This window comes from Rana temporaria, chromosome 10 (genome assembly GCF_905171775.1).
Source record: "Rana temporaria chromosome 10, aRanTem1.1, whole genome shotgun sequence".
In the NCBI taxonomy this organism is placed as follows: domain Eukaryota; kingdom Metazoa; phylum Chordata; class Amphibia; order Anura; family Ranidae; genus Rana; species Rana temporaria.
In genome coordinates this window covers 17,119,645-17,145,617 of record NC_053498.1, presented here as the reverse complement: position 1 = coordinate 17,145,617, position 25,973 = coordinate 17,119,645, and the positions used below count along the sequence as shown (strand labels likewise).

Below are 25,973 nucleotides of genomic sequence, written 5' to 3'. Positions count from 1 at the left end.
AGGCAGCATATACGTTAAAAAGATGTGATTAACTGTTTCACAGTGGGAAAGGGCACTGCGGGGCAGAACGGAAAGGTTTTTGGTGAAATTTAAAGGGTTCGGTCATAAATTAGTTTCGGACAGACACGGATGAGTCGAGTCAAGCACCAGTTTCGTATATACTTTTTGGGAACCGATTTTGTAAAAATCCATTTCACGGTCACGGCTCCAACTGCGCTTTTTAAGTTATGGATCGTTTGATGGATAGTCAAGGTTTTAATGCTGTGTCCCCATTGGGGACAATGCAAAGGAGTCATCCAGATCACACACACACCATTGGATAATAGGCCTTGATAACACTGGATGCTACAGCAACGAGTATGATGGTGCCACCTTTCCATCAAGCAATATTCACGTGAGAATGTAATGATTTGGGGGTAGGGCTTGAGGACCCGTTGAGTCAGTTTTACTTCCCTTCCTTTCCTGGGACTTGCCAATATTGTAAGCTGCCCTTCCTAATTTCCCTTGTTGCGGTGCATTCTACATAGGATTTCTGTAGAAAATTTGGTTAAACTCTCACCAGCCCCTAGAGACTTTGCCAAGGGAATTTATATAGAATGCACCCTCAAGAAAGTGGGTGTCACCAGGACAGGAAGTAAGGGCATATCTGGAGTTTCCTTTTTAAATGTAAACAACTGGGAGACTGCACCAGCAGGACGGAGAATCCTCTGCAAGATGGTGAACACCAAGGTTAAGGAAGTAGAGCCTATACCTCCGCTTTCTAGTCCTCAAAAAAGACAGAAGAAGCAAGACTCAACTCACCAGCATCTGACCATAACATTGGTATTGGTTGGACTGACCCTTTAAAGTGTCTGATGGAAAAGTGGTATGTTTGGTGGCATGAATGCCCAGGGTGAAATTAAGGGGCGTCGCTCCCCAAAACCTGAGAAAGCACCAGTCTTAAAGCTGGCAAGGGCAGGACCTGGGCAATAAAGGTGGGTATGATTACAAGGTAATGTTTACTTTGGACTGTATCTTGCCAAGCTGCGGACAAAAAATAAAAATTTTGATAGGCTTGACATTTTGGTGTCCCGACTTCATGCCATGCAGAGGGGAAGTACTATTTACATATGTACGAAAAGGGAGGAGGTTAAAAGTGGACACCTAAAATTTTGTGAAATTAAAGCAATTTTTTTTCCTGTTAAAAATAAAAAGCTTTTCTACAGCGAATTTGGTAATTGGTATGCATCTGTCTTTTTTCCTTTAAATCTCCCCTCCCTGTTGAAAGAAATAAAATATGGGATTACAAAAACAAAAAATGTCCTCGTTTCCATGAAACCAAAGGACTTTTTTTTGGATACAGGGAATAAAATTTGCTGGAAAGAGACTCCACCAAAAGGGAGCCGATCTTTACAAATGGACTAGGCTACTTCTGGTGGGCCCAGTAAGTCCTCCATTAGGAATCCCTACTTTCAAGTGAGAGTTCCTCTGTGGCTCTTTGAAGGTCAGTGCTCACCCTTCTGCAGGGAGAGCCCCCTGGCAGTGGGGGCAGTTTCAGCTCCTCCTGATTACTTCTGACCTTTTTATCGGACTCCTCTGCTCCTCCCTCGGCCTCCAAGCGTTGATCCTCACTCCAACGGCGCTTGAAGCGCAACTTAAGTGGGATACAGCGGCCACTATCATCCCCTGTGCTTACAGTTTCCTCTTCCCGAATAGGTAGAACAGGAACAAAGGGTTTTTGCTCTGGCACTGTGGGGGCTTTGAAGACTTCCTCATCGTCTTCCTCCTCGCTGATGTCCGTTACTTCCACCATGAGATCCTCTTCATCCTCCTCAGCATCCGAGATGGGTTCCACCTTAATCTGTGGGACTCCCGTTGATGAGGAAGAGGTAGAGGAACCAGGTTCAAGAGGTCGGTCCCGCTGCTTCTTGCCCAGTGGAGGAGGTTGGAGTTTGAACTTGAAAGAAGACTCCTCAGGAGGCAGATGTAAGGGCTTTTCAGGGCGCTGTGGCTGAGGCACCACAATGCTTGGATAGTGCAGGAATGCCCGTGGGCTGAGGTGGTAGTTGTACACGCTCTGCGTGTGTGCTTGAAGGTAGCGCTTCATGTCTTCAGGGTTGAATGAAAAATGACTACCACCTGGGTACATAGGGCTCAAGGAAGGGGATGGGGTATAGTTCATATGATTAGGAGTCATGGGTAAGGCAGGTGAGAGCTGTGGAGGCAGTAGGCCAGTATGAGCAGCCATAGGTGATACTGGGAAAGGGCTAAGAGGTTCCTGCACCCGTGTACGAGGATAGATCCTAAAGATGCCATCGTGAGGATGTCGAGGAAGAGGTGGACCTCTGAATGCTGGGATGTCGGGCCCAGGGCCTCGGCGGTGTTGCTCCTCACTTAAACTCTCTTCCACTTCAGAATTAGCCGATGTGCCATCGCTGCAGTCACTGACTGATCCACGTGCCAGCCGTCTTGCAACAGAAGAAAAAAGGGTGGGCGAGCGTAGATCCTCATTCGGAGACATAACATCTGATGGGGTGCAGGGTGGGAAGCGGAAGTGGGTGCCTCCCGATGGTATGGGTGGGGCACTTTGAGGTACCGGCCCTCCTAAAAAGGAAAAGGAAAATGCATTAGAAAAAAAAAAAAAAGCCAGACCAAAAAGAACCGCTAGCATGTGAGAACATGTGACCCTATTATACAAATTTTATTGGAATAATTGGGCAGTCAAATTCAGATTTATAAATCCTGGCACGAATCTTGCTTTTCTGATCCACCTTTCTACATGCCCACAAATGCATCCATACATATCCAATCCACTCTATTCAACTGACACTGAAATCTGCTGGATATCCTGGAAATATGCTGGCAAACCAAATGGGCATACTGGAATGTAGAGAAGTAATGTCTACCCAATAGACTTGCCCCACTTTAAGCTTTGACCACAGAATAGATTTTGCAGTTTTAAGCTAAATAATTCACCTTTTGGGAAAAACAAATGCACATCATTTGGCAGGGAAAAAAAAAAAAAAGTGCATTCACCCCCCCGCAGGATCATGTAAAGCATTGTACCTGTGAAAAGTGGATTGCAGGTTCAATAAAAGTCTCCTGCAGCTTTCAGCTCGTATCTCTGTATAGGCTGTCCATTTAAAAGCTGCAGGGTTTGTGAGCCTGTCAGCGCCCTTGCCGTTCATTGAGAACTACAAGCTGTCTGCTGCAGTGACAGACAGAACTTGTAGTTCTCATTCAGATTGATGTGAATAAAATGATATAGCTGTACGGGCGGAGCCCCACGCGGCTGCACCGTTTTTAATATATGACAGGGATAGGAACCCCTGACCAGTTATGGGGTGAACATATGCTGAGGCACCTCAATTATGGACGCAACAAGCTCCAAAAGGTGAACTTACCCTTTAAACGTCAGATACTTTCCACAAAAACTTTTAACCACTTAAGGACCGCCTCCTGCAGATATTCGTCAGCAGATTGGCACGGCTGGGCACAAGCACGTACCTGTATGTCCTCTTTAAGTGCCCAGCCGTGGGTCACGCCGGTCCGAAGATCCGTGGCCCCCGATCGGTCCCCGGAGCGGAAGAACGGGGAGAGGTGTGTGTAAACACAGCTTCCCCGTTCTTCACAGTGGCAGCTTCATTGATCGCGTGTTCCCTGATATAGGAAAACACGATCAATGACGTCACACATCCAGCCCCGCCCCCTACAGTTAGAAAACCATATGAGGTCACACCCCCTAGTGGTCAACTCCCAAACTGCAATTGTCATTTTCACAGTAATCCGTGCATTTTTTTGCTGTGAAAATGATAATGGTCCCAAAAATGTGTCAAAATTGTCCGATGTGTCCGTCATAATGTCGAGGTTACGAAAAACAAAAAAAAAAACGCAGATCACCACCATTAGTAGCAAGAAAAAAAAAATATTAATAAAAATGCAATAAAACTATTTTGTAAACTCTATAAATTTTGCGCAAACCATGGCTTTGCTTCCCCTGACTCCACGTCCCCGATATACACATACCATTTAAACTGAGGATGCAACAGGGCTTTAACCAAATATTCCCCAAAACAATCTTCTCTGCGATTGAGAACCGAGTTATTAATCCCAGCTTGGTATTTAGGTTTACCTCCCCATATCCATATTACAGAAGTATTTTTGTTCCTCTGAGGGCACTTACCTGACATACCCATATCTATGAAGGGGTAGTTGACCAACACCAGTTTGTTAAAGTTAAATTTGTAGGTGAAACGTTTGCCTTTGGTTTTGTGAAGTATCCTTTTGTTGTAGTAATACCTGAAAAAATAAAAATATATATAATTTAGCGGATTCCTTTGAATTCATAAGAGACAACATTACTGTACTTTACATCTTTTTGGCAAAACTGGTGATTTATGTAAAAAAAAAAAAAAAAAAAAAAAAATTTTTTTTTCTGACACTTGTTGCTTACAAGTTAAAAATCAGTATTCAAACTTTGGAGACCGTAAGGAGGGAGAAGAAATGGATCGAGGGGGGAGATAGGAGCTAGGGGCTGGGGGTCGGGTTTCATGTGTTAGTACAATAACGGAATACTATGGTGGGAAGAAGTGCATCTGTTGTTTAAACTGTAAATTTGCTGATATGCATGTAGTGTAAAATGTCATCCTTTTCATGTCAATTTGTTGTGTGAGCAATAAAAACCTTTTTGATTAAAAAAAAAAAAAAATCAGTATTCAGATACCCCAAATTATTATTATATATTTTTTTTGGTACTTATGTAGCGCCGCTGATTTACGCAGCGCTTAACATATACAATGTACACATACTCTAACCACACACACACACACACACACACACACACACACACACACACACACACACACACACACACACACACACACACAATCACACATATATATATATATATATATATATATATATATATATATATAAATATATAATCACATACATACCACACACATACCCTAGAGAATAAAATGGCGGTTGTTGCAATATTTTATGTCACACTGTATTTGCACAGCGGTCTTTCAACCCCATTTGGAAAAAATACAATTTAATAAACTAAGCAATAAAGTTAGCCCAATTTTTTGGGTATATTGTGAAAGATGTTATGGTGCGAGAACCTCAATAATTTATTCCAAGCAAAAACATTGAGATTCTCATTTTGACCAGAATCGTGAAACTCTAGGGCACAGGAAAGGCTTTTCTGCACAAGGTAGGTAAAGCATTTGGTGTTCTAAAGGTCCTTACAAACGTTTTTCCGACGGCAATTTGTGATGGCAGGCTGTTGTCGGAAAATCCAACCGTTTGTATGTTCCATCAGAAAATTGTCGATTTACCGCCAACACATGTTGGACAGCATGCTTTAAAAAATTTCTGGCAAATGTGCGTTGTCGGATTATCCAATCGTGTGTACACAAGTTCTTCGGACAAAAATTTTAAAGTACCAACACCCATTCTCATCATAAACACAACATTAGCAGAAGTTGCCCAAAGGGTGATGCTAAAGAGCTGAACAACCACATAGTTTGGCGTTTGTTGGCCGACAATTCTTTGCCGATTGTATGCAAGACAAGTTCATGGCCAACATGGGCAATAGTCCTACATGTTGTCTAAGGAAAATCTGACCGTGTGTCATAAGGCTTTAGGACAGGTCTTTTAGCTTCAGAAACTAAAAGTGCACCACAGATGGATCCTTTTTTTGATCAACCACAAAAAAAAAAAAAAGGAAGATTTCCCCTCATGCAGACATTGGAGGTAGATAAATGAATCCTCCCTGCCGTGCGATTGTATTCTGACAGCAGGGACTCCATTGTCAGAATACACTGATCAGTGATGCAGCCGATTGGCTAAAACTGGAGTGGAAATTTTCCAACATTTCCGCTTAAAAGAAGATTGTTAGATTGACGTCTCTGTAGCGTGAGCGGCCATAGGTGGATCAAAACTCCGCTGAACTGGCTGAATTTTGGATCCCTGTATGGCCGGCAGGTTTCTTTTACAATGAAATCTACAAAAAAAAAAAAAAAAAAAAAAAAAAAAACAGCTACTGAAAAATGACCCCCCCCCCCCCCCCATCTTAGGTGTGTAGTATCAAAATAGCTAAAATGTTACACCTTGCCCAATTCATATATAGAATTTCCAGGTGCTTGGAAAAAAATAAATATAGGAAAGCATTAATAGTTGTTATTCCATCCGTTGGTTTTGCCTTTCAGGGGAATAGCTGAAGTATAATTTCCAGTTACCGAAAAAGAAAAAAGAAAAAAAAAAAAGTTTATCTTCTTGCTTATGTTTCCAGCCCTGTTATCTTACATAGGTATGTTTTGTTGGCTGTAACCCAGTAATTACCCCCCTTTGCTAAACAACTTGTCTTTTCCAAACACCCAGGTGTACTGGAGACACGAGGACCTTGTAATTAGACAGCAGGCTCCCGCCTCCCCCGTTCCTCCCACCACAGGTATGAGAAGTAAATACAGAGACGGCAGCACTTGTGTCCTGTGGCCCTGTAACCCCTTCTACTCCTGAAATACGACACACACTGCTCTTTAGAAGAAGCCTGCCATGAAACAACAATGTTGAAGTAGAGCTGCACGATTCTGGTTAAAATAAGAATCGCGATTTCTTTGCTTAGAATAAAGATCACGATTCTCTCGGTGTAATATCGTCTCACATTATACAAAAAAAAAAAAAAAAAAAAAACTAACTTTACGTTTTTTGTTTTTTTTATTAAAGTGTATTTCAGAAAAAAAAATTGCATTTAAAAAAAGCTGCGCAAATACGGTGCGACATAAAATATTTCAACAACCACCATTTTATTCTCTAGGGTCTCTGAAAATAGATTATATCTATCATGTTTGGGTGTTCCAAGTAATTTTACTAGGAGAAAATAATGATTTTTACTTCTAAAATGTCAGAAAAGGTTGGGTCTTTAAAATGGTTAAACTTCCTTCATCTACACCAGAGTTCTTTCCTTTGATAAAAGAACCAAGTGATACTTTGTTTCACATATTAGGTGGTTATAAAACTTGTCAGGCTGCCTGGACATTTTCCCCAGCTGTGAGAACTCTGCACTTGTTAGATCGTGACATGCCAGATTGAGAAGGGAAAAAGGATTGCGATTTTGATGAATCGCACAGCTCTACGTTGAAGGCCGCCGATGAGCTCCTCGTGCAGTTGCCGATGAGCTCCTCGTGCAGTTGCCGATGAGCTCCTCGTGCAGTTGCCGATGAGCTCCTCGTGCAGTTGCCGATGAGCTCCTCGTGCAGTTGCCGATGAGCTCCTCGTGCAGTTGCCGATGAGCTCCTCGTGCAGTTGCCGATGAGCTCCTCGTGCAGTTGCCGATGAGCTCCTCGTGCAGTTGCCGATGAGCTCCTCGTGCAGTTGCCGATGAGCTCCTCGTGCAGTTGCCTAGCCGTCATGTGGATATTCAATATTTTCCAAGTCACTGACTGGGAACAAGTAAAGGCAGACCTCCTGACCATATTCCTTTTGAGTCATTAACTCGCAGGGGATTGAAGCCAAAGGATCAGTATGACAGGAAGGCAACATTTCCTGCATAAAATTACAATAGGTTGCCATTGCTGACAATCGAAAACTGGTATTATAGCCAATATCAATCCCCAACTGGCTTCTTGGAGGGCAAGTTGGTGAAATCACCACACAAGACGCTTTGTAGCAAGAAAAACTTTCAGTAGCTTCTAAAGAAGATGTGGTTGCAACCTCAAATTCTGGTTCTGTTGCATGAATTGGATTAAAAAGGAGATGTTTGCATTTATGGAAAATAGAATAAAATTAAATGCCAATTTTTTTGCAGAAGGAAAAAAATAAGTGCATTTATTTTTTTCCTACAGAAGCTTGGGAAGTATTGATCAGTAGATCACGCATTGTGGACTCCTATGGCTTTTAGCCCGTACCTCTCTCTGTATGGGCTGTTTGTACACCAAATGCCATGAGAGTGGACTACGAGTGTTCATCTGTCATTCAGGTATAGCGAGGTCGGCAAGAGGTTAAAATTGCATTTTCAAGAAAGTTTGCAAACCCTTCTGCTAGCAACTCTACCAGGCTTTCTTCAAACATTTTCAAATTAAACTCTACTAGTGTATGGCAAGTTTAAAAAGGAGTTATAAAAGGGGAGAAGTTTTTTTTTTTTTTTATCCTAATGCATTTTATGCATTCAACCTTGTGAGTAGCAGCCACCCCTAATTCTTAACCCAGCCCCATCACTCTCCAGCGATGTTCACGAACATCAAAACCGCCCAGGACACTCCTCCTGATTGGCTGAGACACAGCAGCGGTGCCATTGGTTCCTGCGGCTGTCAAAGTTAGCCAGCCAATCAGGGGAGAGGGGGCGGGGCTGGTCAGGGCTCCTTGTCTGAATGGAGCTGGGACTCTGCTCCAGTGCCCCCATAGGAAACTGCTGACTCTGGGGGCATTCGATAAAAGGGAGGGGCCAGGAGAAGCAAAGAGGGACCTAAGAAGAGGCGGACCCGGGCTGCTCTGTGCAAAAGAAACTGCACAGAGGAGCAAAGTATAACATGTTTATAATCACTTCAAAGTTGGAAAGATACTAGTAGACATTTAATTTTTTTCCTTTAAGAATTCTTTTTCGATTTTTCTAACTGATGCTCGTTTTCCACTGCGGTATATATATATATATATATATATATATATATATATATATATATATATATATATATATATATATATATATATACACATATATACACATATATATATATATATACACACATACACACACACACACACACACACACACACTTATATTTTTGAATGATATTTGCCATTGAAGGTGCTGAGAGTTTTCGTACAAATGTTTGTTTGAAAATCTAGCAGCATATGGCCATATTATAGATCCCAGATTACTCAGACATTGAAGGTCACATCATTGCGTTAATACCACATATACATCAAATGAACAAATTCCAAAACTGAACCTTCCGTTTCATCTCACTAAAGTACATTCCATGTTCCAATGGAGCCACTAATAAAAATGAGTCTATGGCACCACCAGAAACCCCTAGAGGATTCTTCCAATACAAGTAGATGGAAAAGAACAATCTGCAATGCCCTTGTGGTCACCTGAACTAGAAGTGAGGTGAAATCTCCCCAGTGGAGCCAAATAGGATTAAAATAAATAGAGTATCTAACCTCCCATTAAAGGAGTTGTAAAGGTACTTGCCTCATCCTTCGATTTTGCTTTTAAATGTCCTTTCTTCTGAGAAATCCTCACTTCCTGTTCTTCTGTCTAACTCCACACGGTAATGCAAGGCTTTCTCCCTGGTGTGGAGTGTCGTGCTCGCCCCCTCCCTTGGACTACAAGAGAGTCAGGACGCCCACCAACACACAGCTCGTTTCGCCATCTGTCCAAGGGAGGGGGGCGAGCACGACACTCCACACCAGGGAGAAAGCCTTGCATTACTGTGTGGAGTTACAGACAGAAGAACAGGAAGTGAGGATTTCTCAGAAGAAATAAGGACATTTAAAAGCAAAATCGAAGGATGAGGTAAGTGAAGGAGAACATTTGTACATTTACAACCCCTTTAAAAATAAGTTAAGTTGACCGGGGTACTTAATCTCAGGGAGGGGAAAACTGGATACCCCCAGCTTGTTGGTAAGCGCTTAGACGCGAGTTTCACAACTCGCATTCGGCGCTCTATAAGTATTTATTCCAATCCAATCCAATCCAAAAGGTTTATTGATAAGGGCTGTTTGAATTCTATGTCATTCTATGCAGGTATTGTACCAATTACTGTGCATTTTTCTTTGCTGATTGTAACTGCAGAAAACCAATAAAAAAACAATTTATAAAAAAAAATAAAAAAATAAGTTAAGTTATAGAATAGGTGTTTTTTTTTTTTTTTTTTAATTGTAAGAAATAGACTACGGCCTCACCTGAGTGCCCTGCTCAATTTGTCATAGTTCATCTGTGGCTTGCATTTCCGTGCTCCCCATAGCCGTGCCACTTCGTCAGGGTCCTTAATGACGAACTCCCCATAATCCCCTTGCCAGGCAATGACATCGTGATACTCTTCTTTTCTCAAGAGCTCTAGAATGAAGTGCCAGAGCTGGATCTGTCTGGAACCCGGGCTGGACTCTGGCTTATAGGCCCAGTCAGGAAAGGCAAACCCTGCAAAAGACAATAGAAACAAGAAATATACATCAGTACTTTCAAATGCAACTCCAGAACAAATAATCCTCTCTAGGTGACCAACCTTTATTGCAAATTTCTACCTTAAATTGGTTCTGAAGAAATAACAAAATTGTGTCACCTTGTATGCCTTTTCTAGACCAATATGAGTGCAGACCCTTCCTATCACAATCACCTGAGCAAGAGTTCTGTGTTCCAATATGAAAAGATGCAGTGTCTGCATCCCTTTAGAAGAAAAGCGGGTAAGGCTGCATTCACACCTGAAGGCGGCGTATGTTACCGCGATTTGCCGCGACAAAACGCAGTGTTTTTTAAGCCTAACATACGCCGGAGGGGTGATCAACATTGTCGGCTATGCCGAACGCCGCCTGAAAAAAAGGTCCGGGACTTGTTTTGAGCTTCAGGCGTTTCAACGTTGAGATGTGAACCATCTCCATAGCCGACAATGTTAAATCACCCCTCCACCCCTCCAAAAGTAGGAAAAGGGAGAGAAGGAAAGTTTTGTAGAATTTTTCGGAGCGTTCTTCCAGCAGAAAAACGCTGAACACTCCCAACGTTTTTTTTTTTTGTTTTTTTTTACATGTAATGCAAAAATGCTAATGCAAGCTTCTAAAGGCCAATACAAAAATGCTATTATCAGCATTTTTCATCCAGCGTTTTTTTCTAGCTTTTTTTGAGCTTATGAAAAAAGCCAGTGTGCATAGAACCTAAATATTTTATTATAATTTAATTATAATTTTTTGCATCAACACACACACACAAAAATGAATGTCACTTTTGGTTGAACATGGCCTTTCAAATGACCGCCCAGTAGGCTGAACAATCCATAGGCTTCTTGCACATTTTTGGGATTCCAGCAGGAAGATTTCCCTTCCAGAGCTTGGAATCTGCTCAGTCTATGACAACGCCAAGCACAGGATTATACCACAGCCATGGAGGACACCTATATTTTGCAACAGCGCACAATTTTGTAAAGCTCACATAATTACAGCAAGAAAAGAAACTTTGGGAGGAGACAGTCAGTCCAACCCCAGAATATGCAACGGAATAGGAAATCTCAGATTCCATTTATAAAAGCCTCAAAATAGCCGGCCTTACTAAAATCAGAGCTCCAAAATTGTCCTTTATTTTGGCTTTATTCCTCGTTTCCTCTTTCCCAGTTTCCAACTGTCTATTTTAGGACTGATGTGTAGATCTGCATATATAAATACACCATTTAAAAATTAAACTCTAAATCTCTGTACACAGTCCCCTCCTGTAATCCCGACAGAGTATGGCTAGACTGGTGATCTTATTTTTCTACATTGCAGTTTAAGGGTTTGTTAAGTCAGAATATTTATCTTAATGCAATCTCTGCATTAAGATAAAAAGCCTTCTATGTGCCTCAGCCCCCCTTATACTTACCCGAGGTCCCTCTTCATCAACGAGTGTCTCAGCCAGCCGATATTCTCCTTCCCGATTGGCTAAAACACAGCAGTGGCGCAATTGGCTCCTGCTGCTGTCAGATAGCCAATCAGGGGGAGAGGGGCAGGAGTCGGGGCTCGGTGTCTGAATGAACACATGGAGCTGTGACTCAGCTCGGGTGTCCCCATAGCAAGCCGCTTTCTGTAGGGGCACTGAACAGGAGGGAGGGGCCAGGAGAACCAAAGAAGGGACCCAAGAAGAGGAAGATCCTGCAACAGAGCAGGTGAATTACGCGTTGCTTCCTATCCTATTTAGGGGAGCATCCCAACAGCAACAAAGAAGTTAAAATGACTTGGGGGGGAGGAAAAAAAATAGAACCTGTTCAATTTTTATTGGTCTGCGTCCCTGTCGCAGATTTTCCCCTCATTTCCTGTCTGGTGAAACCATAACAGGAAGTGATGGCAAAACTCCCTAACCATTTAGAACAAATGGGCTGCCTTACCGTAACATTTGTCCAATAAAGCCCAACTCTGGACAATTATTCCCCCCCCCCCCCCCTATGAAGTGCTCGTTTTGTCCAGGGGTGAATACAGCGCCTGTACTAATCTGATCCTTCGATCCTCTGGAAAACGGCGCTCCCCCACATCCAGTGTTGGACTGTTCCTGAAGTGTTCACGTCCATAGCCAGTCTATGGGTGTGAGGACATCGGGAACAGTTTACCACACAAGACCACTGGAACGCGAAGGGGTCAGGAGTAGAGGCTCCGGCGTGTTCGCACAGTCCATGTGCAGAGCCCGCCAGGAAGTCGGCACAGCGCTGTGCTAATCACAGGCAGGAAGACCTTTCACGATCTCTGTAGCCGAGCATCGTGATAATGTCTCCCTGCCTGTGATTAGCTCAGCATGGTGCAGACTTCCTGGCAGGCTCTGCACATGGATTGTGCAAACACGCCGGCGCTCATCCTTAGTCAGGAGCCAAAAAGACCAGTCTTGTGCTGGGAGGATTGGGCGAATATATCTTGGCTCTCTAAACCCCTAGACCAAGATGTGGAGCAATTTGGTAGCTATGAGCACCAACTCTGTTCTTAATGAGGTTCTGACAACTATTAGGGTTCTATGAGCAGTAGTAGTGTCCCCCCCCAGATTCAGACCTGCGGAGAGGGAGCAGTGGCCAGATACAGGTCTTAATATTGGCACTTCATCCGTATATGTAAAACTAGAGTACCTTTAGTGGAGCATTTTTTTTCAAAGGGTTTAGTAAAGAATGCTTTGGGGGTTATGCGGCCAGTTTAGACACAGACAGTGTTTAGTGGTGTTCATCTCCAAAGGCATTTTCTGTGAACTGCTGACTGGGTGGCGGAGAATAAAGGCAGGATTTCCCGTACAGGACGGGTCTCGGCCTGTCTTGTTGCCATGTGAAGTTACTCGAAGCATGCGAGACTGTGCGGTGTGGAGCAGGCTGCCAGCCTACAGCTTCGCTCCATCCTAAACACACACTAAATAGCTCCCAACTGAGGTCACATCATCCCACACAAAGGCCCTTTTCTTATAAGGGCAGGGAAAGCAGCCGTCTCCGGCGCATTCCTTCCAGGAGTACAGAATTAAGAGGAGAGGGGTGAGGGGCAGCCTGTCCCATCCCCTCCTCCTGCAGGAGACAGACAGCATCCTTACAGGCACGTCCCTCTCTACTGCTGGAACCAGAGGCTCGAGTCATGGAGCGTTGTAAGGGGGTCGGGTTTGTGTAGATCTACCAAATACCTTACTGTCTTTCAACAATGCAAAAGTGCCAGATCTACTACACGAACAAAGGTTTACAAGTTGAGCAGGCATGGTTTGCTATTGCATGTTTTAACCTACATAAAAAAATAAAACCACCACTGGCTGCACATTTTATATTAAAGCGGGAGTTCACCCGAAAAAATGTTTTAACCTTAGATTAAATGCTCATTTTGTCAAGGGGAATCTGGTAGTTTTTTTAAAATCTAAGCAGTACTTACAGTTTTAGAGAGCGATCTTCTCCGCCGCTTCCGGGTATGGTCTTCGGGACTGGGCATTCCTATTTGATTGACAGTCTTTCGACGGTCGTATACATCGCGTCACGAGTAGCCGAAAGAAGCCGAACCTCGGTGCGGCTCTATACGGCGCCTGCGCACCGACGTTTGGCTACTTTCGGAAAATCGTGACGCGATAGATGCGACCGTCGGAAGACTGTCAAATAGAAACGCCCAGTCCCGCAGCCCATACCCGGAAGCGGCGGAGACGATCGCTCTCTAAAACGGTAAGTACTGCTTAGATTTTAAAAAAACTACCCGATTCCCCTAGACAAAATGAGCATCAATCTAAGGTTAAAAATTTACTTTTCGGGTGAACCTCCACTTTAAAGTTCTGGTACAGCAACAGTGTACTTTAAGGCTTCATGTACACGGGACATTTTTACAACTGCTCCTGAACGATTTAATTTGACAGATAGTAACCCATGTTTAAAACATCTATTTTTCCACGTTTGTGGTTAAAATCGCAAAAAAAAATTAAAAATATATTAAAAAAATGGGCAAAACTAAAAAACACGCCTATAAACGAAATGCGGGTTATCACGTTTAGCGTCTGAAAGCAAAAAAAAAAAAAATGTGTTCAGACGCCAAAGATTTCCACATGTCAAAGAAACGCTGTTGAACGCAACTGCCTAAAAATGGCAATAAAACGAGACTGTGTACATGGTCACATAAGATAACATTGAATGAGTTCAGGGGCAGTTGAAAAAAGCGTCCAACTGCCTCTGAACGTACGTTTAGCAGCGTCCCGTGAACATGGGGCCTAAATGTCAACATGACCCATGGCGGGATAAGTACCAAAATCACTTAATTCTGTCATCCAACCTACCAAGCAGCATATACTCACCTTGCCTTTGCTCCAACTATGCTCTGTTTAGACACTGGGAGCACGAAGAAACACCCAGTACTTCCAGGTATCGAGGAGCATGCGACAGCATTTGTGTTTGGTGTATGGTCCAGCACTAGGCATTTCTGTAGTCACAGTTGCCCATCCATCCTGGCACATCTGATGACGGCTGTCCTGATGAATTCTGAAGCCCCTTCCTGTGCACTGTAGCAACTCTGCTCCTCATGTATTCTGTGGAACTGTGCAAAATGTTGCTCCTCTACCATGAGCGCAAGCTCCACATGGAGTCAGCATAAGACAAGGCCTTGCAATTTCCTCCTTAAAGCGGTTCTCCACCCTAAAGTGATCGGAACCCTCCCCCCCTCCGGTGTCACATTTGACACCTTTCAGGGGGAGGGGGGTGCAGACACCTGTCTAAAGACAGGTATTTGCACCCACTTCCGGCCACGCGCTACGGGCGAAAGACGGGTTTTTCTGACTTCCCGTCTGTCGCCTGTTGTGTGCTGGGAACACTCGGCTCCCAGCACACAGCGTGTGAGCCAATCGGCGGGCGCAGCGCGACTCGCCGTAGGGAACCGGGCAGTGAAGCCGCAGCGCTTCACTTCCTGGTTCCCTCAGCGTGGATGGAGGGGGGAGCAGCAGAGTGACGAGCGATCGCTTGTGCTCTGCTGCGATCAGCGCTGGACTCCAGGACAGGTAAGTGTCCTAATATTAAAAGTCAGCAGCTGCAGTATTTGTAGCTGCTGGCTTTTAATATTTTTTTCCCCATGGCACATCCGCTTTAAGAAAAGCTTAGCCGGGTTTCATCTTTTGGTAAAGTTTGCTATGCTATTGCCACCAAGGCATGTCACAAAATCCAAGAAGGAGAATATGTTGGGGAAATTTCTACAAAGTCAAAAACTAATTTTGTTGATGTTCCTTGTTCATCCCCCACCCTCTGCTTCAAGTTGGGATTTGCATAAAAAGTGCTTTAGGTTCCAGATCTCTGATGCTCCATAAGACAACTGAACCCATGTAAAGACTTCCCCTATTTACCGTATTTATCGGCGTATACTGCACACTTTTTTCCCCTTAAAATCAGGAGAAAATCGTGGGTGCGTGATATACGCCGATCCTGCCGTCTCTGGGCGCAGCCGAAATAGACCGAGCCAAGTGTACTGCGCACTTGGCTAGGCTCGGCCACGCTCAGGACCGCGAGAGAAGCCGAGAGGAGCCGAACAGACAGGAAATCCGGCTCTGTACAGCTCGGCTGAGGCGCCAAACTCAAAAATACACGCCGGGCAAGACAGCAGACGGACACCTTCAAGCAAGTCCGCAGACGGACGCCGGGCAAGACAGCAAATGGACACCGACGAGCATTCAAAATGTAAGGTTTCCCCCCCCCCCCCCCCCCATGTACGTTTTTTTTCCCCTTAAAACTTCCCTTAAGCTTGGGGTGCGCGTTATACGGAGATAAATATGGTATATCCAATTGTCAGTTTACAAATATAAAGTGCAGCTACAATTCAAGAGAAGTTGCATACAGTTCTTTAGTAAATATCCTATAAAAATAACGTAATCTGGCCTTGCTTTGTTCCTCTGAAAGCATTGCTTGGCACAGAAATACGGGAGGTGCAATTGCCTCCTTGGTTGCCAAACACTGCCCCAACTGACTGGGTCTGAAAAAGGGTGGACCGTCCAACTAAACCTTTCCACGTTTACTGGGTCTAGCAATACAATGACCAAGACCTTGCAGTGAAACCTTGGTACACCAGTCAATGCCAAGGCTGAAACAAAAATCCACTGACCACATGAACGTATACAAAACTGGTTCTACCCCAGATGCTTCTTAGCTTCCCACTGGGAATTACCGTATTTATCGGAGTATACAAATATATAAAGAAAGAAAAGGGTTCATATAGTCCTGAGATTGGGGAGTGGCCACATCCCTGGTAGTTTGAACAAAAAGAAAAAGATTACCCCCAGACGGGACTTTTAAGGCCAGACTCCAATAAGTATGTAAAATTTATTTTATTAGGTGTTATCACCAAAATTGGATAGACATTGATTTACAGAATAATTCTGGATGTTGAATTACAGAAATCTTCTGGAACAGTCAGCAAATATATAATAAGAATAAAAAACACATATAAGGAATAGTGATAGAGTGACACCTGGGGCACACGTCCCATGTGTGGACCCAGGAAAAATAAGAAACAAAAAAATAGAAAAATAGTCATAAAATAAAACCTTGTGACAATACAATACAAATAGAATTAAAAAACACTCTGTAGAGAGCAGTGGAGAAAAGCCCGACGCGTTTCTGGTCTATTGGTAGAACAACAGACCTTCATCAGGGGCCACAGGAGTGTATGGTTACAAACTTTTTTTCTCTCGTTTGTGGTGAGCACAGGTTTTGGAAGTTGACCCTCAAGGTATCAGTCTAAGGTATCTCCAGAACCGACTTATGGGGTCCCATGAGTAAGAAAAGAAAGGGGAGGGATGGCTCCGACTTACCCCAAACCCACGGTGTCCCAAGTATGGGGTTTATTAAGGCAAAAGTGCAGCAGGTCAGGGGGTTCACTGAGTCCAATGCGGACAGTCCTCTTATCGTTGCTCGGGGGAATCCCGAACTGGGTGTATGAAGAGGAACCTGGTGCCAAGTGCCGTACTTGAGGTATTGAAATGTCAGCGTTACTCCCTTCAGCTCACAGGGTGCTGCACCCTGTGAGCTGAAGGGAGTAACGCTGACATTTCAATACCTCAAGTACGGCACTTGGCACCAGGTTCCTCTTCATACACCCAGTTCGGGATTCCCCCGAGCAACGATAAGAGGACTGTCCGCATTGGACTCAGTGAACCCCCTGACCTGCTGCACTTTTGCCTTAATAAACCCCATACTTGGGACACCGTGGGTTTGGGGTAAGTCGGAGCCATCCCTCCCCTTTCTTTTCTTACTCATGGGACCCCATAAGTCGGTTCTGGAGATACCTTAGACTGATACCTTGAGGGTCAACTTCCAAAACCTGTGCTCACCACAAACGAGAGAAAAAAAGTTTGTAACCATACACTCCTGTGGCCCCTGATGAAGGTCTGTTGTTCTACCAATAGACCAGAAACGCGTCGGGCTTTTCTCCACTGCTCTCTACAGAGTGTTTTTTAATTCTATTTGTATTGTATTGTCACGAGGTTTTATTTTATGACTATTTTTCTATTTTTTTGTTTCTTATTTTTCCTGGGTCCACACATGGGACGTGTGCCCCAGGTGTCACTCTATCACTATTCCTTATATGTGTTTTTTATTCTTATTATATATTTGCTGACTGTTCCAGAAGATTTCTGTAATTCAACATCCAGAATTATTCTGTAAATCAATGTCTATCCAATTTTGGTGATAACACCTAATAAAATAAATTTTACATACTTATTGGAGTCTGGCCTTAAAAGTCCCGTCTGGGGGTAATCTTTTTCTTTTTATTTATCGGAGTATAACACGCACAGGCGTATAACACACACCCCAACTTTAAAGCGGGGGTTCACCCTATCGACGGGAAAAAAAAATATTTTTTTTATTTTACCTTAAAATCAGGCATTGTAGCGCGAGCTACAGTATGCCTGTCACGAATTTTTTACCGCCGTACTCACCTTGTAGTCGTCCATCGAAGATTCCGGGGAATGGGTGTGCCTATCGAGACGGAGGATGATTGACGGCCGGCTCTGGCGCGTCACGCTTCTCCGGAAATAGCCGAAATAGGCTCGGTCTTCACGACGCGTGCGCATAGCCTGTGCGCAGGCGCCGTGAAGAGCCGAGACCTACTCCGGCTGTCTTCGGGGAGAGTGACGTGCCAGGGCCGGCCGTCAATCATCCTCCCTCTCCATAGGCACGCCCATTCCCCGCGGGAGCCGGAATCTACGATGGACGACTACAAGGTGAGTACGGGGTTAAAAAAATCGGGACAGGCATACTGTAGCTCGCGCTACAATGCCTGTCTCGATGGTAAAATGTGTCGGGGGGGGGGTGAACTACCGCTTTAAGAGAGAAGTTTAAGGGGAAAAACAAACTTTCCACGGACCCTTGCGTATAACACGCAGGCACAGTTTACCCGCTATTTTCAGGGTAAAAAAGTGAGTGTTATACGCCAATAAATACAGTATTTGTGGCAGATGATACTACTACTCCTACTACTGAAAATCGCCAACAGCAACTACTTCAAGCAACGACCACAGGTGTCAAACACAAGGCCTCCTCCAGACCCTTACTTTCTGCCTTCAAGAAATGCATTTAGCTTCTACCCAGCAGCATAAGGTAAGGGGGGTGCACTGTGATGTAAATGAGTGGTGGACTCAACTTCTGATGGTGGGGTGGCTCTTGACAACATATGGGGAGGGGATGCATTGGACATCTAAAATTTTTGAGATAGAACCGGCCCTTTTGAGCAGGGCTGTGGAGTCGGAGTCGAGGAGTCGGAAGAAATTTTGGGTACCTGTAGTCGGAGTCGGCAAACAATGCACCGACTCCTACTAAATTTAGATTGGAATAAAAAAAAAAAAAAGCAAGTTTAAATGTCCCAATTCACAAAAAGTTATAATTAATGACTTCTCTACTGTAAGAATAAAGACCAATGCATGCAGTGCCTCACGTAACCGCAAAACGAACACGTTAAGTGACGGTGAATAAGCGCGCTTTTCATGTGCTTCACTATATGGCACACACCGCACAATTAGGAGCTGCAATACTTATACTTTCCATAGTGATGTGTTCTGCTTTTACAGGGAACGCATGTTAGAGAATCAGTAAGTGTCCAAATAAAAAAATTCCAACAGGAGTTTTATAAAGCACTAAAAGAAGTTGAAAAGTATGATCGCTCATCAAAACTTACTGTTGAAGAAGCCATCCTTGTTTATCCAGAGATCGTTAGTGATGTGGCCAGAATAGTTACTGCAATGCCACCCACCCAAGTCAGTGTCGAAAGATTATTTTCAGCCCTAAAAATAATAAAGTCTGACTTAAGAGCCTCTATGAAAGAGGATCTGGCAGAGGCAATTCTCTTACTTAGAACTCTACATTGAATTGATTTGCATTTGCTAAGCCTAGAACTACATTTCAAGATTAATATAAACCATTTCTAGGTTTTACAGATTTTGTTTTTGGTTCATTATAGATAAGCTTTGTTTTTGTTCTAAAACAACCAAATAATGTGGTTTGTATTTTTGAACTGGTAAAGATCCTGTTCCTGATGTTTATGCCTGCTGCTACTATCCAGCCACTTGATTGTTTTCATTGTGTTTAGTCTTTTGCTTAAACTGTGCAATACAGTAGACTGTTGGCTTCCCAGCCAGTAGTCCTGTGGTAGGTTGCGTTTCTTTCCCTCAAGGAATGTATAAAATACATTCGCATATTAATACAGAGGAGTCTGAGAGTCGGAAGTATATAAAACTGAGGAGTCGGAGTCGGGACATTTATCTACCGACTCCACAGCCCTGCTTTTGAGGGCAATCCTAATGCGGCCCACAATGAAATTGAGTTTGACACCCCTGCCCTAGACTAGAGAAAAACGTTTTTTTTGCTTTTATGGACCAATTGCAAATAATTTATATTGGGGCTCGCACAAATGTTTTGTTTCTTGTTCCAGCATGCATGTGGGTAAATTGGCGCGTGTGTGTCCTCATTAATGCCTATGGCATGTATATTGTGCACGCTCTGTTTTTGTCTGTAATCCCCCCTTTAAGGAATGGTGGTAGTAGCAGGTTAAATAGAGTCTTGCCCTCATATTTAAAACAAACACTGATTAAAAGGACATGGAGCAGAAGTCTCATACAAGTTTGTACAAGTATTTGAAGGATAATGAAGTTCCTCAGAGCGGCAGCCGTCTCCACTCCCTCATCCTTCCTGTTCTCTGGTTTACTGGGTGAGATGGATCTATTGACCCACAGGAAGGCTGTGCAGAATTAAAAAGAAAAAAACAGCCACACGCTCCCAAATTTAGCGAAACTGCTACTTAGCGGTAAACGAACAAAAGCCTTCCCCACTCCACTGCTTTATCTTCCGTATTCCGCCATGCAGATCAATTACTGTTTGTGTAGGCCTGATGATCAACTTTCAAAGTGGATCAAAAAAAAAAAAAAAAAACCATACGTCGATTCTGCTCAAACATTCGTAGAACATCGTTGGTCAGCCCATTCTTTCTTGCCATCACCGATTCTACTAATTTTGTTACACTGTGTGCCAAATGGAATTCCAGACAGGGTTCATAATTTTTTTTTTCTTTGAAATTGAAAAACTTTATCAATTTCCAAAAATTGAATTTTTTCACACAAACATTTTACCAGGGATGGACAGCTTTATTCTGGTCACAGATTTAGAAGGGTTCCAAAGATGTAGCGCTGGTGCCTGGTAGCATTGCAGGAGACAAAGCATGCCGTCACATGGTCCCCCATACCTGGAAGTACCAGATACCTCACTAGTAGGTGAATGGGGCAGCAGGACACAAATGAATGGATACAATAAAAGCAGCAGGTTCACCTAAACCAGTGGTTCTCAACCTGGGGGTCGGGACCCCCACGGGGGTCAAATGACGATTTGCCAGGGGTCACCAAATCCTGGGCTGTTCCTGAAGCCCGTACCACTCTCCCAGCCTTTTTGCGGCTGACCACCTGGGCTGTCCCTGGAGCCTGTGAAAGCCCACATGGGCTGTCCCTGGAGCCTGTGAAAGCCCACCTGGGCTGTCCCTGGAGCCCGCAGCCGCCTACTCAGCCTCTTCACAGCCACCCATTCAGATCACGGCATGGCTGGGGGGCAGAGACTAGAGGTCAGCTGACTGGTGAGAAATGTGAAGTGGAAGGGGCTGGAGGAGACCCCATCGCCCGAGAGAGCTAGAAAGAGAAAGAGCGGTACATCCTAAAATGTTCCATAAGTGGTTTTAATACTGTACGAGTGGAAAGGACTCAGGGAGTGCTAAATGTTCGTGGGTTAGGGGTGCAAATTACTTGTCTTGCCTTGGATGCCGACAACCCACGCTACGAAAATAATTTTACTGTTAGTGGGTCCCCACAACTTGGGAAATTTTATTAAGGGGTCACGGCACTAGTAAGGTTGAGAACCACGGACCTAAACAATTGCCTGTAAATAGGCATTAATGAACGAGTAAAAATCTGCAAGTATAGAACTGTTCAACGATTGTGAGGCGTTGAGGTTTAGGTCGTTGTCCCGATCTCCATGTTCTCCTAGTTGTGGCAAAAGGAACCCTTAATATTCATAAATGACATATATTTTACAAATACTGAAATCTAAAAGACCTTGATTACACCACGTGTTGACAACTCAAGAACGTATAATTTTTCTATAGTCAACTTTAACCATGCAATTTTTCAAGTGCTTAAGAACAAAATTGGAGTGACGATTCCTCATGACAACACAGCAGGGCATTCTATGCACAGATCACGTGCACACAGTCACACACCATGGCACGAGGTGTGCACCAACACTCAATGCACAAAGAGCCCTTTTCTTCTCACTAATAATTCCTGTGGACGACGTCTGCTCCTAGTTCAGCTGATGCTGCACAAAAGGGAGCACTTAGCCTATTACCGTTTTTTTTTTTTTTTTTCCTGAGCCGTACTACATGCAATAAAAATTTTACAGATTGGGGGGGGGGGGGGGGGGGGGAGAAAATCACGCAACGGCAAAAGGAGATGAAGTGGAAAACAAACATCTGTGGCCGGAAATTCGAAGTCCACTTGGCCAAGCTCAGACCAGAGGAACCACGGTTCAGAACCGCTGCGAGTAAACATTAACCGAACCCTTCGATGCCCCTTGTGTAAATGAAAACAGGAAGCGATAATCTGCAGTATCAGCTCAAAACTTCATCATCTGGGCATAAAACCAAGGTGATGGGACAGGACTATCTGAAGAATTTACATGGGTACAAGGATCAACCAGGCTTTATGACTCAGCTCAGGGAGTTTAATGGAAATAACTGGTCAATTAAAGGGTCCAAACGGAAAAAAACGGACTTGTTTTAGTTGAAAAGAAGACTCTTCAAAACACTCATTGGCTTTTTCTACCTGTTAAAGGCTTAAAAAAAATGATTTTTTTTTGAAAATGTCACTAAAAACTACCCTGCCACTTCTCATGCATAGGTTTTTGCTCAAAGTACACTTTCTGTAACGCTTTTCTACCTATAGCAGTAGTATTGTACCATGTTAAAAGTCAAACTTTCTGCGTCCATCAAGGTCTATGGTGCCCTTTATTGGCCAACCTAAAGCAGTACTCAACTCTCCTCAACCCCATTTTTTGTTCCTTCTTACTTTTAGTGCTACATTTTATTCAAATACTGACCTGCGGCAATCCACGGTTTGGGTGACATACACCAGGTCACCCGCCACCATCTTGGAGGCTGCAGAACCAGAAACATACATACATTTTGGCCTAGGCAGGGCCAAAGAAAAAAAAAAACATAAATTGTTAGCCAATAAAGGGCATTGCCTAAAAATGCCTATCCATACCAAAATGATGACCCAACAAGCTATAAAATATTGTTGATTTGGGTATGAAACGTGGGTTCTTAATGCGGAAACATCTCTGCACTTGCATTCCCTGCTCTTCCAACAAGCTAAGGCCACTATGTGGGGCTCACCACTCATGTAAGGCCAACCACCAGGTGCAGATGGAACCAAATTCTACAGCAAGCCTAAAGATCCTCCTTTCAAAGTAAACTGCTAAAGGACAGACATATTAAGAGATAATTGCTACAAAGCATGTAGACAAAAAGGTATAGAACTTCTGCAGTAGAAGAGGCTGGAAAAATTTGATCCGCGTAGATGTTCCCGTACATGAGAAGTCAATCTATAGTTCGACTTCTCATGAACCGGTTTGTGGGAAAAGGTTTGCTCGATCAGTGCATTCCGATGGCGGGGGGAGTCCCACTGTCACCTCATGTGGATGGGAAAATTGGTCCAGTTTTTTTTTTTTTTTTTTTTTTTTTTTATTTAGCTGGATAGCTAAATGAAAAAATCTAAACCATGTATGGCCAGCTTTAGGGAGCAAAGGAGGGGGGGGAGAACACCTGCAAAGAGAACATGGCACTGGCATCCCCAATAGATAAAGCCAGCTAACAAAGCCCACCATTGTCCACCCCAAACAAAATGTCTTTTCTTTTTGTGGACTGACCCTTTAAAAAGGAAGACGCTTTTCCTGTGTTTTAAGCTTTACAAAAAAACACACAGCTCTAGAAATAGACCGCTAATGCACATGAGTCAATCACTTAACATGGAGGAGTGGGGAAGTGACTAATCCACTAAATACAATCACACATACATTTATTAAGGTGGGATATAGAGAGATGGGGACTGGCGTCACTGCAGCTTCTGGCGCGAGTTGACTGAGTCATGTGACAACTGCTGTTGCTACCGCTGAAGTATTGTCAACAGGCTCTTAGCATAGAACAGGTTTTCACCTATCGGAATATGTAAAAAAAATAAAAAAAAATTGTACGTTGCAACAACTTTGTATTTTTAGAAACCTGGACCACAAAAGAGGATCCTGGCTGCGGAAATATTGGAGACCGTGATTTAATCAAAACAGTCTACAGCAACTTGTTCAAACTTTGATAGCCAATATGGTATAATACACGGTACACAAACACAAACACACACACACGACCTGCTTTTGAAAATTCTAGATGCCCGACTTCAAAACTTTAAAGCACTGAGCTAGCTCAAGCATGTATACCAGAAAGCTAGAATGAAATCAGAACCCATCTGCCTACGTATGATGGATCGAGTGACTAAAAGTCTTTGGAAAGGCATGATGGCCAAGAAACTCATGTTTATAGATGCAATATCTAGTAATGGCAACCTTCATATTGGTACTTCAATTTATGTGGAAGATGTGGGTCTTATTACCCCTTTTGCCCATGTGATAGAACTAAACCTTGGCAAAAAGGCTGTTCGGGCATCCAACACCATCACATGGGAAAGTCCTCAGTCCCGTGCATCAGCCAAGTAGTGACTTGGAGCTTTTGTCTCACAATGAATGGAGATGCAGCTACTTGAATTGGCATTTAGGAGATTCTACGGCTTTGCCCTGCATATGGCAAACGTCTCTTCCATTCCTGGCAGCTGAACAGGCAAACAAGAGGGGTAAATGTAGGGCAAGTACAAGTTTCTGGTGGGGTCACCTTTTGAGTAACTCTTTTGCAAAAAAAGGCACAGGTTTACTTCAAGCCTGTAGGCATTAGTGATGTCACTGGAGCCATGATTGGGATATCACCACATATATACAAGTACGGCGGACAGGAAGTAGATATATCAGGCTCCAGCGATGCCATGTTTCTAAAAACGGAAGCAGATATGATTGCTACAAGGCATTTACAAGACCCTGCCTCTCAAAATTATCTCGTCACCATCAGCCATGTACTGGTAATTACCCAAAAAGACAATTGGCCTTCTGCTGGCCATATACAAGTATGTTTTTGAATGAACACTCATCAAAACATTGACGAATGTTGTCCAGAAGTATTACAAAAATTTAGTTTGCTTTCAAAATTTTGGAAGGAAGATAAATTCCCGAGCAAAAAATAAAAAAAATCCATCCTGCTCCTTGTTACCATGGCTAAACAAGAAAGCCAAAGTTAACCCAACAATTTATGAATTTTCTTAAACTGAAAAATATCAAATAAAATTCCACTAATGTATGGTCAGCTTTAGTTAGTGTTCGTAAAATAAGTTTGCACAGCAAGAACATTCTCTCAACTTCAAATCTGCAATGGTAACATGAACCAGACCCTAAAGACAAAAATTCATATTTTCGACCCCTTTAGCAATGAGACCCTGTGTTGCGAGTACATCATAGCCAAGTTATATATGCAAGGAAAATAAACCACCATGTTGTCCTGTGTACTTTCAACTTGGTTCACGTGTCTCATACGCAGAGAAACAGAATATATTCACAACATGTCCAGACAGGACGAGGCTATTGTTACTGTTAGGTGATGTCTGAAAAACAAGTGCCGAGAATGACTTTGGAAGGCGAGAAGCCATTCTCGTTCAGCGCTGACCTCTACAATGTCCTGCTTGTGTGTGTGTGCGGTGACAATTAAAATACATTTTTCCACAGGATACTCTACAATCCCCCAAATCTATAACTTCCAGCATCTCCCGCGGCTTCCAGTGACGCTTCCTATCTGTAAATACTATAGAGAGGGGAGGAGGAGCGCTTGTGGTTCTGCCATTTCCCCAAACCCCAAACAAATCAGGAGGCATCAATAATTTAACGTCCCTGTAATGGACGCCAGGGAGCAAGACAGCAGAGGAGCCAAGGACGTAGGGAAAGGCATTAAGGGAGGGTGAGGTCATTCACTGGCAAGGGGATGGGGGGGGAGGAAGATCTGGCTGTCACACCTCAGACTATAAAGATCCAAAAGCTTCTGCGGACAATAAAGCCACACTTCTAATACGTTATATAAAATAAATTAGCCACATTCCACAACCACCAAGGTTGGGTTCATCTGCACTTTTATGCCTTAAAATAGGAGAAAAACAAAAC

At 43.5% G+C, this 25,973-nt stretch overlaps 1 protein-coding gene across 2 annotated transcripts in view; it reads right to left on the bottom strand.

Annotated features, from left to right (window-relative positions):
- Positions 1 to 1,233: 1,233 nt before the first annotated feature.
- Positions 1,234 to 25,973, bottom strand: part of ERF (ETS2 repressor factor) — a 157,951-nt gene continuing 133,211 nt past the window's right edge. For both annotated transcript variants that reach the window (XM_040327306.1, XM_040327307.1), the window contains 3 exons: positions 9,892 to 10,126; positions 4,163 to 4,278; positions 1,234 to 2,583 (listed from right to left, as the gene is read on the bottom strand). In XM_040327306.1, the coding sequence (XP_040183240.1) occupies positions 1,436 to 2,583; positions 4,163 to 4,278; positions 9,892 to 10,126 (1,499 nt within the window). In that variant the 3' untranslated portion in view covers positions 1,234 to 1,435. The remainder of the gene's footprint in view (positions 2,584 to 4,162; positions 4,279 to 9,891; positions 10,127 to 25,973) is intronic.